The sequence below is a fragment of the Megachile rotundata genome, chromosome 7 (assembly GCF_050947335.1).
Source record: "Megachile rotundata isolate GNS110a chromosome 7, iyMegRotu1, whole genome shotgun sequence".
Taxonomy (NCBI): domain Eukaryota; kingdom Metazoa; phylum Arthropoda; class Insecta; order Hymenoptera; family Megachilidae; genus Megachile; species Megachile rotundata.
Window position 1 is genome coordinate 12,803,486 of NC_134989.1, and position 13,225 is coordinate 12,816,710.

The following is a 13,225-nucleotide window of genomic DNA, read 5'->3' on the forward strand; positions in this document are numbered from 1 at the left end:
ACATGTTGTAATTTATAGTTATGCTTCATTTTATATATTTTATTCACTCAGAAAATAATATCATGCGCGCGTGTTACTAACTATGGGAGTGTATCCAAGAACATCTCGTTCTAATTATTCGGTTTATCGTATACTGTATAAAGTAAAAAAGAAAAATGAAATATTTGTTGAGACATCATTTGTGCATCTAGCATTTCTTTTTTCTAAGTTATAAATGCTAGCACTCTTGGATGGTTACTTCTACGGTAAACTCATATCACTATTAAAATATAAATCAATGTACTGTATTCTACAAATTTTCTATAAATGTTATATGTTGACATAAATCTAATGGACCAGATGTTTATATATTATTACAGACTATAAAGATAAGATAGTATTTATCTAATTGTAAAAAAAAAGAAAGATAATGTTAATGTTGAAGTTCCAGTTGACAGTAAAAATGAAATATGTGCAGTGCTTTATTCAGACGTATCTATGCGGCAGGTTGTTCTGAAAGCAATTAAAGTTATCCCGTTGATATTATTAAATTGCGAGAGTATAAATTTTTCATATTCGTATTTAGTAACACAGAGATCAGAGTTCCTGTTACTGAATTTATCGTCTGGGATAGAAACCACCTTGCTTCAGAATATCTTGTCACGCATTCATGCGTATGGAAAGATGATGGATAGGGTACAAATATATGACGTAACTTTATAAGGCCGATTTTAACGCGTTTAAAATCATTGGAAGGGTATACAGAGAAAATTATGCGCAAAGCTGCATGAATTGTTGCAATAATAGTACAATTGATATAACATTGAATGTATAGATGGTATAAAAAAAGAATAATGAATGAATAAGTTCAAAACTGATTCCTTTTTAATTCTAATATAGATTTTGTATGAGATGTAGTATTGGAAAATAAATCTGTTTTTAAAGTATAATAATAATAACAAGTTTCACAAAAATAATCTTGTTAATCTTAAACAGAAATGTATCCTCATTTGATGGAAGGATACAGATATTTTCTATTGTACCTAATTTTTAAAGATTATGTTATGTAGTATGTAATGGTTTTTGTTATGTCTTTATACTGGAACATTGAATTAACTTTACTAATACAATTCTTCATGTTATTTACTCAGTCACTAAGGAAAGAGAGAGCTGTTACACCAGTGGACAATCCGTCGCTTCAGTCTCCGGTCTCTACTCTTACTCCATCAAAGAATTTCGATCGTAATACTACTGTTCAAACCTTGCCCTCTCCGAGGAAAAAAAGTTCTGCACCAAAGCGTAGCATTACGTTCGCCGATCTTCCTCCCATTTCCAAAGAAGAATCAACTAATTATCCCTATTCGCCTAAAATTAAAGAAGAACGGCCATCATCCTTGCATGACAAATTTACTTCAGATCCACACATTTTTTCTTATAAGAAAGTTTATCAAAGTCCTACCCAGACTGTTCATTCTCGTTTCAAACTTCCTCCAACGCCTTTAACTTCTCCTAAGTCCATAGAAGATCTTGGCACTTCGGCTTCTTTTAGCAAACGACAGAACGCACGCTCTGTTGATGGGAATATTCAGGTTGAGGTGGGTTTAAAAAGCATGTTTCAATAGCACTAATGCACTATTCTTAGTTGACACTTATTAAGAATGTTGGTATGTTTCAATTGTAGAATTTCATTATACAAAATATATAACTTATTAACAAAACTTAAAAACAAATTGGTATGCATGTAAAAGGGTATTGGGTGGAATTGTTATAGAATAAGTTATTATTTACACGTTGTTCTTTATGAAATTTCTGCACAAGGGCTAAATATTTATGGTCATGCAATAATAAATATCAAATGTTTTAATTCAGTCTTCGCCAACACCATCACCACCTCCACCTGTAGTAAAGATGTCTGTTAGCGACAAAAAGAAGTTATTTGAAAGTGCCATGGAAGAGCATCTGAAACCTTCACCTAAACCAGGTTAGTACCAATAAGAACATACTCTCTGATGAGACTTTGATTTATTACTTCATCTTTCTTTTTTTACTTCAGAAAAAGTATTCAGTTTTCTAAGTCAGGATGAAGTGGAAAAAATGAAGCAAGAAGAAGGTATGCAATTTAATAATTGAATATGATGATTCATTTTACTACAAGTGTTATTATTATATATTTTTAGAAAAAAAGATTGCCACATTAACGCGAGATGAATTAAAATCATGGGCTCAACTCGATGAAAATGAAGGTTTAGAAGATTTGGAGGAAACGCTAGAAGATCAGGATAACCGGCGACCTAAGTAAGCTCAATTGTACTCATACTACGCATTTAAACGTGTGGTTATTAAAATCTTTTTACCTTATTATTCCCTATTTTGTTTCCGTTTCTTAATGTCTGCATACCATAAAATAAGGAAAGACGAAACAGAAAATAATTATTAGTGATTGCATACATGTGATGTACCAATGTTAAAGACATTCACATTTTTTAAGCAGTGATACAATTCTACTTTGAAAGCTATTAGTTGTAGATTTTGTATGCAGCAATATTGTTTTTAAATGAACATACGGAAAATTGATATACATTATTTTTCAAACAAACCATCGTTGTATTGGCGTACTGAATTTCAGTAGATTATTAGTCGCAAAAAAAGAACAAGAGGATCAAATTAATTTGCATTATATACTCGAGTATTATAGCACTTTATTTAGTCCATGTTCGTGTCTTACATTTCTGTACATATAATGTTATGCTAGATATTTTCCAATTGTAAGATGCTAGGCATAAGGAAAAACTGTTTTTCAGTTGGAAAATGGTGATGTTCATTACCAGATTGTTTTATGAACATTAGCTGTAAAAATAATATGACACATATCTTTATTGCTTCTATGGTAAAATTTACAGTTTAAAAGAATTTCAACGTTTCATATGAATGTAAAGGACTGAATATCGTGTAAATATCAGTATTTTTATATCTGCGATAAGTTTTATATGTGTACATATAACTTGTATTGGGTGTTTTGTTTTAGCTATTGTTTTACTACAAGTGTGCATGCTTATTACAATTAGCGTGTAAGTGATTTCGTTACAAATTAGCGGTTGCTTTTATTTTTTTTTATATAAAATAACTTGTATTTGTACATAGGCTTATAAATCCACATTCACATTGTACCTTGCAGTTAAGGTTGTGGTGCTTACACAGGCACATTTACTGCACAAAAAAAGAAATTTGACAATCTCGTCTGATAAGATGAGATGATAATATTTAGGAAGATTATGCGGATTGAAATACAAATTTATTGTCAACAAATACATACATACGCTTTAACTCACTTCCTTTTTACATGCACTGCAAGCGAAAGATTCTGAAGAATAGTTATTATTTATTCAGCCACTAACAAGATTTATTTGTAGTCTTATTTATGCAACAATTTTATCCTGTTTCTATCGGTAAAGTGGAAATAATTATTTTTTAGAATCTTACAGCACCGATGCCTACATTATTTATAGACTTAGCCGTTGTGTAGTGTAGTTGAACCTTTTTTTGTATCGTTATCGTTTTGTACATAAGTCCTACGATACATTTTTTTGCCTTTGTACTGAACGTTGCTTTTGTACTTCTTCTTTTTAACGAATAAATATTACAATTTTGGCACATGTATATGATTTGTCAGTGTGCATGCTCGTTACCTTGCAGTAGCCGACTGAGCTCGCGAAGTTCGATCCCCCTTCTGCAGAACCTTCCAAGCAGTGTAAGGACAGCAAAAGCAGAACGTCGCTTGAAGGAGAGACTGGTACAGGAGGTATTCACCTTATTGAATCTTTCTCAATCATTGCGGTTTCTCATATCAGCTCTGAACAAGTTTATTAAAATAAGCAAATAAAATTTAATCTAGATGTAAAAAAGAAGAAACGTTGCTTAGTTTAAAATAAGTAATCCTTTGTTACAATCTGATTTCTCTGTTATCTCATAGGGTATAATTTCGGACGAAGACGAAGAAAGCCATTTAAGTCCTGCCGAACAGAGAGCTTTAAGAGCAGAGAAACGTGCAGCTTGGAGACAAGCGCGTTTGAAGTCTCTTGAACAGGTAAACTCATACTTAATAAACATAAACATTCATACTTAAATATTTCATGGAAATTAATCCTTCTAACATGAAACATTTAGGATGCTCTTCAAGCGCAGATAGTAATAAAAAAAATGAGCGAAATGATGGATACTGCGAATAAAACAGACGCACCGCAAGATTCTACAGATTCCGTCACTCCTGTTCCTGAACCAGAAAAGACGGCTGATGTAAGCAACTGTAAAGTACTCTTTGGCTCACAAACCGTTAGCAACTACATAGTCTAACGATGTGTTTGAAATAAATTAACCAGCATTTTTTTTTTCAATGTAATGATTTAACCTAAGTATTTACTAATTACTTCTTTGCTCGCCTGTGGTTCTAACTTAGCGTTTGTGTATTACAATGTAATTGTAACTACAACGGTACCCTCTTTGTCTGTCTTACTATCATAGTTTACTACGTTACGGCCGTCTAGTGCAGATTTTCCCAAACTTGCTGTACGCAGCAAAGTGGGTCCCCCTAAAGAGATCCGCGAATCCGAAAAAGTAGTGGACGAGAAGGTCACTCGGCGTACCGAGGAATATGTGGATGAGGTGACGGGTGAACGTCGTGTACGAACAGTTGAATACGTCGAGAAGCTCATTGAGCGGCAGGTACTATAAATTCTAGAACTTGCACAGAATTTAAGCACCAAACGTATCTGATCACATTATGGACTACAAATGGTTTGAGCGAGCAGGATAAGTTTCTCTTTAGATTATATTTTCAACTTATTATGCTATTCCAATTTTATTACCTTATCAGGGAGGTAAATACCAACACAAAGCCTCATAACTTTTACATATTCAAACCTTTAAACTCTGTTGAAAATTGTTATCTATTTTAATATTTCACCATCTCATATTTATTTCGCTGTTAAGGTAATACAGTTGAAGTGGGGTCAAAATAAGCCCTTACTGATATCCCTAATTGCCACTAAAAGAATTTTTTTAAAAAGTATTAAAGAAATGTTCATAAAAATTTGAGTAATGTAAAATATATATTTGTAATTTTTTAAACTGTTAAAAAAAATAATGTATGTATGCTTGGGTGTAAGTATGTATGTTGTATATGTGTGTGTATATGTAAACGCATGTTGCCATTATACATTTTTGCTTGAACGCACAATATCTGATGACACTAGTTCATTGGTTGTGTTTGTTGTTCCAAGAATCCAACACTGATCATGGAAGTGCAACCTGCACCACCTTGAGCAATTGATTTCATTTCCACTGACCACTAACAAACTCTTCTCACACTATTGGTAATGCTACTATTGGTTTTCTTATCTATCAGTTTACTTAAGCATGTAAAAGTATACATTCTCTTAAAATAATGTTTTACTGTAATTATTTTTATGGTAACGGTACATATTAAATGTTAATACTGTAAAAATTATTATAAGTTTTACATTCAATCTCATGTAATATATTTTTTTTTAGTATTTTTTTTATTTATGTTTAAGTTGTATACATCAGTGTATTTTTCAGTTTATTTTGAGACGGTTTTTCATGTGCAATATATATATATTTATGTAAACAGGTTGAAACTCTGCGAGAAAAGATTATATCACTGGAATTAAGTAATGCTGAAGACGATGTAGAAAGTATTACTGGCACTGGAGCAAGCGACGCTGAGAGCGAAAGTGAAGAAGTTACAGGACAGTCTTCGGCTGTGAGTACACCGCAAGAAAAAACTGAAACGATTATACCTACAAATATCACTGAAGGTGCCGCTCCTAAAATAAGTGCAAATACTGTTCTTGTTCCGAAGAAGAAGAAACGGAAACGTTCGAAAAAAGGTCGTCATTGACCTAAAAAATGAATTCTGGTGCAAAATGAAAGAGAAACAAAAGTGCAAGGAAATTGGTGAAACACTTCCTTGTAAATGACATTGTGAAAGTGTGTTCCAATAATGCAAACATTGCATTACATTGATCTTTGCATATTTTAAATTACAAATCTCGACTGTATTGGTGCATGCAGTACTACAAATCATTCATTATGCATTACTGCTTAAAAGCATACACATGTATGTATAAGATATCATTTCATGTCCATAATTTAATGTAAATTATTTAGGTGCATTCGAAACTACGTTTATCTTTCATGTACGTCGTGCTATGTTTTTAGTATCAGATATGCAGTTTTTTAAAATAATACATTTTTCAATAGAATTAGCGTATCGTTGCCTTCATTAAAGTGGTGCATCTTAAAAATCAGTCATCTCCTTTCATATTTCATGTACGACAAAATGTATATTTTAATATTTTTTGTGTTCAGAGATTGAAATCATTGGTAAAAAATATTGCAATGTTAAAGGAATTATCACTTAAAACGAAGTCCATGATGGAATTAGTATTTATATGACATAGAAATAGTATTTTTATTGTCAATATTATATATAATATTTCTTATGAAATAATTTATGAAAGTCAAATCCTATAGAAAAATCATATGATTTAATTCTTATGCTATTCTATATGAAGTGATCCACATTCCCTTTTATAATTTTTACTTTTTCTTTTTATTCTTGAACTGGTACTATTATAAATGGTATTCTTGTATTGAAACATGAATAATTTAGTTGAAGTTATATCAAGTTTTTAATTAAATTATAATACATGATTGGCTCCAAATGCATGTAAAATAAATTATTAGTTAGCATGAAAATGGAAAGTAACGTAAACCGCGCTTAATTAAATGTGGTTTGTAAAGTATTTTATTTATTTTCCTTTAGACGTAAGTAAATTAATATATATATTATGTAAAACTGTTTTAATACATTAGAAGATTCATTTATAAAGCATATGTATTTAATCATATTGTTAAACATCAACATTGTTTAATCACCCATCTTTAGAAGCAATACTTTAATGTATTTAAAGTTTTGTTATTCATTTTAATATATAAGTTGCCACTAATGAACGAACACTAGTATTGAATTCATTAATTGTTTTAAATATAACATTATAATACATATTTACGGATTCTATTTTTTAAATTCATTTGTTTTAATTTATTTACATTAACGCTTATTACATTTTGTCGCTGTTATAGTTTATTTACATATGTACACTAATGTATTTCCATACTGTCAAATGTTCTCAATTATGTACTCAATACGCATAAAAAGGATTAACTGAAATTATAACGTAACAAATGTAAAATGAAAATTCATTATTTTAATTTCATTCATACATTTTATTTATTTATTCCTGGTTATAACAGTAGCTTTGAATTGATGCACGTGTGCAGTAAAATTTGGCAAAATAATATATATATTAATTTTGAGAATATCAATTAAATAATGCAATATATGAAGTAAACGAAAGGTAAATAGAATATTTAAACAATTGTATTGTTTTTATTTTAAACTCGATTGCTCTTATTCTACTTGTTTTTGCAGTATCGAGTAAACACTATTAAACATAAAAATATCATATGGTTAATAGACAATTTTTTAATAAAAACAGATTATATTTTTAGTACTAAGATTTATAAAAATTATACATGTAAAATTACATAATATGTAACATAAGCAAATATTAATTGATACACTATTAATTTTGGTGTAAAGTGCGGTTAAAGGAGCGGGACCAATATACTGCATTAAAATTGTACAATAAGAACAAAGTACTTTTTTTGTACAACCATTATGTATAATTTGATATCTGTTGTCAATAACAGTGGAACAACAATAAAATTACTGATGGCATTATTTGCAAAAGTTGTGCGAACATTATGCCGCCAATCTAAACTATACCTTTGTAGAAATAGTAAAGAAAACATTTTTTAAAAATGTTGGATGTAAAATAAAAATGTATAACAGTTATAGTGTTGAATGTTACATAAAATATTCGTCTACTTGAAAAAATGTAAAATGTTTTAACACTACAACATTTCAAAATGCCACATGTTTTTTAAGATAGACAAGGCAAAATCATATTTGTAAACTCATATATTCAGAAATATGTACTTTACATCGACGTCAAATATAGTACTCGAAATAATTTATATATACTTTTAAAATACTTGTATTAATTCTTATTTATATAACTAATTCTCAATATTACGTTTCATTGTACACGTTTTATATTTTGATATTATCACCTAGTTTATTTTATAAGCAATAAACTGAAACTACTGATTTCCTTAAATGTGCCGGATTGGAAAACTACGATTGAACTAATGAAGTGCTGTTTATATGATTAGTACTAAATATTTATGGTACTAAGTTGACGAATAAATATATATTTATTTATCTATGTTATCTATTAAATAATATGTGTCTTACAATACTCAACACATTGATCAGTGGTTAAAAGATGTTTCATCATTTATTGTTATTTTATCTCTTCGGTGCAATAATACCTTCCAATTGTGCCTAAAAAAATTAATAGAACATAAATTAATCGAAAAGTAGTCAGAATCAATAGAAGAACATACCTTTAGCTGCTGATTTGTTTTCTTAAGGAACTGTATCTCTTCTGTATACTTTTTTTCTTCTGCTTCTCTCAATTCAGCTGCTCTTCTTTCAGCCTGTTCAAACTTTTGTTTCAATTCAGCAACCGTTTTCTCCAGCTCAGCCTTTTGCAATTGTAGCTCATCTGCAGCAGCAATTAGATCTTCCTTTCCTTGTTCAGCCTATAAAAGTCTTAATGAAATCTCAATATTCTTTACTGTATATTTGTTTCTATATTAAAAATGATAATTTACTTGGAGTGCTTTACGCATACCAAAAGCAATACTGCTTTGATATAAAGTCTGATAAGCAGCTAATGTCATTTTAAGTTCATCTCGAACTCGAAGCAAGAGTAGACCACGTTCAGCACAATTTACTGTCACCTGGCGTATTACTTCGTCTACGAAATAAAATTAGTAAAAATTTTAATTTGAAATAATTCAGTAATGTAAAGCTGTAATAAAACGTTACCAAAGCATTGCGTGTAAAGTTCTCTACGAACTGGGCAAATACCAGTTTCTCTTGCTTGTCTTTGTTGCAATTTCATATCAAGTTGTTCTTGTAAATTAATAACATCTAGTCTCGTTGCTGGTATACTTGATACCTGGACGAAAATTAGATAAATTACGTATTGAGTACTATTTGTCACACTCTGTAAAGAGAAACTGTTACTTGTTGAGTCCAGGTTTGACCATCTTCTTCCCATTGTTTAGGTGGCAAAATCCTGTTCAGAACTTCAGTAGTCTCATGTCGTGTGTCTATTGTAGGAATAGTTGTTTGCACTTTGCAAACTGTTGCTCCAATTTTTGGTGTTGTATCTTTGGGTACCTGTCTTAATAAGAAGATATAGTGAATCAAAATTATGATTGTATTTTATATAATCTTGGTACAATTTAAAGATGAATGACAGGTATTATTAAAAATAAATTGAACCTTCTCTGGACGAGTTGTGACTAATACTGGAGTGTCATATTTAACCAGGGTATCCATAACAGGGATTCCATCTTTTATCGCTGTTGCCATTATTATTTATATGCTGCTGAGTAACATACAATACACTATGTAAAGAGCAATATCATTTACGTATTTTTAACTGTCTGACCACTTAGTGTTATCATAAAGTAAATTTGGAGCTGTTGTCATACTAATATTGATGTAACACATGTTACTAAGTAACAGCACACCCATTAAACAAAAACCAATTAGACAATAAAACATTTATTGCAACAAACATCATAAAATCATATAAATTTAAAAATTACAATTATTACAACAATCTTTTAATATAAACTTCTTAAAAATACTTTATGTAAATATAGTATAAAATAATAACTTGATCTATATTAAATTTTTGTATACTTCTGTTAGTAATAGTAATTTATTATCTTGAAAATACTAAATTTATTAGAACTTTTATCAATTACATTTTAAATGTATTAAAGTTCAGAGTGTCTTTGTATTATTTTTGCTTCGATTCCAGCATGAAGTTTTTGGACTGTTCTAGCATGCTTTTTAATATGTTGTTCCATAGTAGAATTATCTACATCATAAGGTTTTCCTTGACGCGCCGCCTCTAAAGCAGCTTCCGTATGTAAGTGACGTAATTTAAGTAATCTGCCTTCATAATGTAAAAGTTCTTCCTATAAATTAAATAAAGTATTTACAAATTGTTAAATGAGGTAAAATTTTGGTTAATTTTAAATGAATCCCTTTACCTTCAAAGAAGCACGTTCTTCCGGTGAAAATGAACCTTCCAATACCATTCGCCATAAACCTTGTACTTTAGGCTCTATAAATTCTTTGTGATTTGGACCTTTAGCGGTTAATCTATCTAATCGATCGAAATCGCTTCGAATTTCCAAATGTTTCTCCCTACAATTATACATTTAGAATTTATTTAACTTATCTGGTAATAATTTCATAGTGGTATACGCATACCTAAGTAAGTTTGCTTTTCCTAAATAATCCAACTTTTGTCCAGGAACATTATTAGAAAATCTATCCTCTTCTTCTCCTTCTATTACATTCCAACTTGCTGGTTTATGATGTAAGCTATCTGCGAACATTAAATATAATAATTATCCTATTTAATTCTGTTTCAACTTAAACAATTAACAAACAATTAATTACTAACTTTCATGTATTTCTGTATCTCCTGCTTCCACATCTTTCAAAAGACTCATATATTCATCTATTTTATCTTGATGATGTTGAAACTCTTCCTTTAAAGTTTCCAATTCTTCATCTGTTAAACACATTTACAATATAGTATAAAGCCTTTGTTTAAAACCTAACAAGCATATCTAACAAACTTACGTGTAAAACCTGCTAATTCAGCTTTAGCCCATAACTTGTTCAATCTTTTATCTTTAAAAACATCTTTAGCAATATAATTACTACCATCATTTAATGCTTTATGTTTCTTCAATAGTTCTGGATTTTCTGTATCAACAAAATGTTCCAACAATCCATAGGTGCTCATAATACCTTTAAACAAATTAATTTTAAATTAGTAATTTTTTATTAATAAAAATTTAATATTCATTGTTTGGTTTATTATTTCCTTTTAAATTACCAATAAGTTTTTTTCTCAAACGTGCTTCTTCTTCGCCATTTGGATCTTTACCATCAGATTTAAAATGCTTGTATGCAATTTCTTCTTTATCATGAATTTTCAAATCACTGAATATTGACTGGAGTTTTGACTCTGTCAAACGCTATAAGAAAATATATGTTTACACACTGTTTTCATATGATTGTAAATGCGCAATTATATTGGATTAATACTTACGTTCTTTGCTTTGACCCAAAGAATATTTAATTTTGCCATACGAAATGGTTTATCCAATTCACGAAGAGAATTTGGAAACTGTAAAGGATCTTCATATTTAGGTTTATTTGCTTCAGCGGAATATTTATTAGCAGCTACACTTATGTGAAATAATAATCCGCATAAAAATATTGAAAAAAACGTATTAGTTAACAATGCCATTTTACGATTAATACCGTACTAATCTTTATACAAGATTGTCCAGAAGACAATTATATGAACATCTATATATACGAATTTGCCGACGTTTCCATTTTATACATACAAAGTTGATTACTATTCACTCCAGTAAGAGACTATACTTCTCAACAGTGACGAGATATGGGGCGGGTTTTTTCGCGCATGCGCGAGAAATGCAGGAGCGTACGCAGCGTATATATTTAGTGGCGCCACTAGGTGGCTTTATTATATATTTTGCTTACAGTTATTTTAGTACCTTTCCTTTCCATCTACTCCTCAAATATGCAAATATGTATATAATGTAATCTTATCCAACCTATACATTCATATTTCACAACCAAATTCTAAAAATTTTTGAAAAAAATAATGTAGGGTAATTGAGGTACCCTATTCTATTGAAACTTATACTTCACTGAGACTAAAATCGCCGCGCATGCGCGAAAAAACCCGGCCCATATCTCATCACGGCTTCTCAACAGTGTTGAGCAGTCCCAGCGCATGCGCAGTAAGCTATCCGTGGAAGTCCTCAGTAGCGTATACACTTTGATGAAATATAAGGTATCATTAGGCCCTAGTGAGGAAAAAAAATAAATCTGAAGAAAATATTGCAGGAAAGAGAATAAAAGGGTTAAATAATACAACAGATTGTACATAATAAAAGAAATATTAAATTTATATATGAATACCAATATTTTTTGCAAGAGCAAAGGAAAAAGATACCGCACGATTTTTATCAGATCTATGCAGGTTAACAAAATAAAATCCATGTATTTCTTTGTTATTGTTTCTCTGATATTATAATTTTCACACTTATAAAATATAGTTATTCAAAGAGGTCCTTCCAAGTCGTTTTTCTTAAATAATAAAATCATTTAGTGTTTTAAAAGTTATTGTGCTTTTGTGTTATTTTAAATATAATAATCTCCCATATTCCATCATATCATTCCCATTATATTATATTATATAACTCACGATATATAGTATAGTATAGTATATATATACTATATAGTATAGTATAGTATAGTATATATAGTATAGTACACACACACACACACACACACACACACACACACACACACACACACACACACACACACACACACACACACACACACACACACACACACACACACACACACACACACACACACACACACACACACACACACACACACACACACACACACACACACACACACACACACACACACACACACACACACACACACACACACACACACACACACACACACACACACACACACTATACTATATACTATACTATACTATACTATATACTATACTATACTATACTATATACTATACTATACTATATACTATACTATATACTATACTATACAATACATACTATATATATAGTATATATATATGTATACAATACATACTATATATATAGTATATATATAGTATATAGTATAGTATAGTATAGTATACTATACTATAGTATAGCATATATATATATATATATATATATAGTTATATATAGTTGTAACTGCAATTATCCTTACTACTTCTATTCTTATCAATATTATTACGCATATTACTACTTTTATTAACATTATCCTTATTTTTCCTATTATTATCAATATAATTACGCATATTACTACTTTTATCAGCATTATCCTTATTTTTGCTATTATTATCAA

At 30.0% G+C, this 13,225-nt stretch overlaps 3 protein-coding genes across 6 annotated transcripts in view; 1 reads left to right on the forward strand and 2 right to left on the reverse strand.

The window, feature by feature from the left end:
- Positions 1-8,347, forward strand: part of scrib (scribble planar cell polarity protein) — a 41,718-nt gene extending 33,371 nt beyond the window's left edge. For all 3 annotated transcript variants that reach the window (XM_012286685.2, XM_012286686.2, XM_076533631.1), the window contains 9 exons: positions 1,131-1,574; positions 1,849-1,960; positions 2,033-2,089; positions 2,157-2,274; positions 3,673-3,778; positions 3,950-4,063; positions 4,144-4,272; positions 4,498-4,698; positions 5,627-8,347. In XM_012286685.2, coding sequence (XP_012142075.1) covers positions 1,131-1,574; positions 1,849-1,960; positions 2,033-2,089; positions 2,157-2,274; positions 3,673-3,778; positions 3,950-4,063; positions 4,144-4,272; positions 4,498-4,698; positions 5,627-5,896 — 1,551 coding nt within the window. In that variant the 3' untranslated portion in view covers positions 5,897-8,347. The remainder of the gene's footprint in view (positions 1-1,130; positions 1,575-1,848; positions 1,961-2,032; positions 2,090-2,156; positions 2,275-3,672; positions 3,779-3,949; positions 4,064-4,143; positions 4,273-4,497; positions 4,699-5,626) is intronic.
- Dnali1 (Putative inner dynein arm light chain, axonemal Dnali1) lies at positions 8,322-9,619 on the reverse strand. Of its 2 annotated transcripts, XM_003703898.3 has the most exons (6): positions 9,482-9,619; positions 9,221-9,376; positions 9,020-9,152; positions 8,803-8,948; positions 8,533-8,730; positions 8,322-8,470 (listed from the first exon to the last, which is right to left on the reverse strand). In XM_003703898.3, the coding sequence occupies exons 1-6, from the start codon at positions 9,569-9,571 to the stop codon at positions 8,435-8,437; spliced, it is 759 nt and encodes a 252-aa protein (XP_003703946.1). In that variant the 5' UTR covers positions 9,572-9,619; the 3' UTR covers positions 8,322-8,434. The 2 variants fall into 2 exon arrangements, with proteins under 2 accessions (XP_003703946.1, XP_076389754.1); XM_076533639.1 differs by having other exon boundaries at positions 8,322-8,730.
- Positions 9,620-9,750: 131 nt separating this feature from the next.
- Positions 9,751-11,696, reverse strand: LOC100880039 (alpha-2-macroglobulin receptor-associated protein). The gene is made up of 7 exons (XM_003703897.3): positions 11,340-11,696; positions 11,124-11,265; positions 10,865-11,035; positions 10,683-10,793; positions 10,487-10,604; positions 10,264-10,420; positions 9,751-10,188 (listed from the first exon to the last, which is right to left on the reverse strand). The coding sequence occupies exons 1-7, from the start codon at positions 11,538-11,540 to the stop codon at positions 9,985-9,987; spliced, it is 1,104 nt and encodes a 367-aa protein (XP_003703945.1). The 5' UTR covers positions 11,541-11,696; the 3' UTR covers positions 9,751-9,984.
- Positions 11,697-13,225: the final 1,529 nt, after the last annotated feature.

Bases quoted from the DNA above. Each gene is read 5' to 3' on its own strand.
- Dnali1 (XM_076533639.1), bottom strand. From the start codon at position 9,571: ATGGCAACAGCGATAAAAGATGGAATCCCTGTTATGGATACCCTGGTT. The intron at 9,377-9,481 runs GTTCAATTTATT...TTATTAAGACAG, and splicing joins TCACAACTCGTCCAGAGAAG to GTACCCAAAGATACAACACC. The intron at 9,153-9,220 runs GTAACAGTTTCT...ATTTTCGTCCAG, and splicing joins GTCAAACCTGGACTCAACAA to GTATCAAGTATACCAGCAAC.
- LOC100880039 (XM_003703897.3), bottom strand. From the start codon at position 11,540: ATGGCATTGTTAACTAATACGTTTTTTTCAATATTTTTATGCGGATTA. The intron at 11,036-11,123 runs GTAATTTAAAAG...ATTTGTTTAAAG, and splicing joins TTTGAGAAAAAAACTTATTG to GTATTATGAGCACCTATGGA. The intron at 10,794-10,864 runs GTAAGTTTGTTA...TGTGTTTAACAG, and splicing joins TGAATTAGCAGGTTTTACAC to ATGAAGAATTGGAAACTTTA.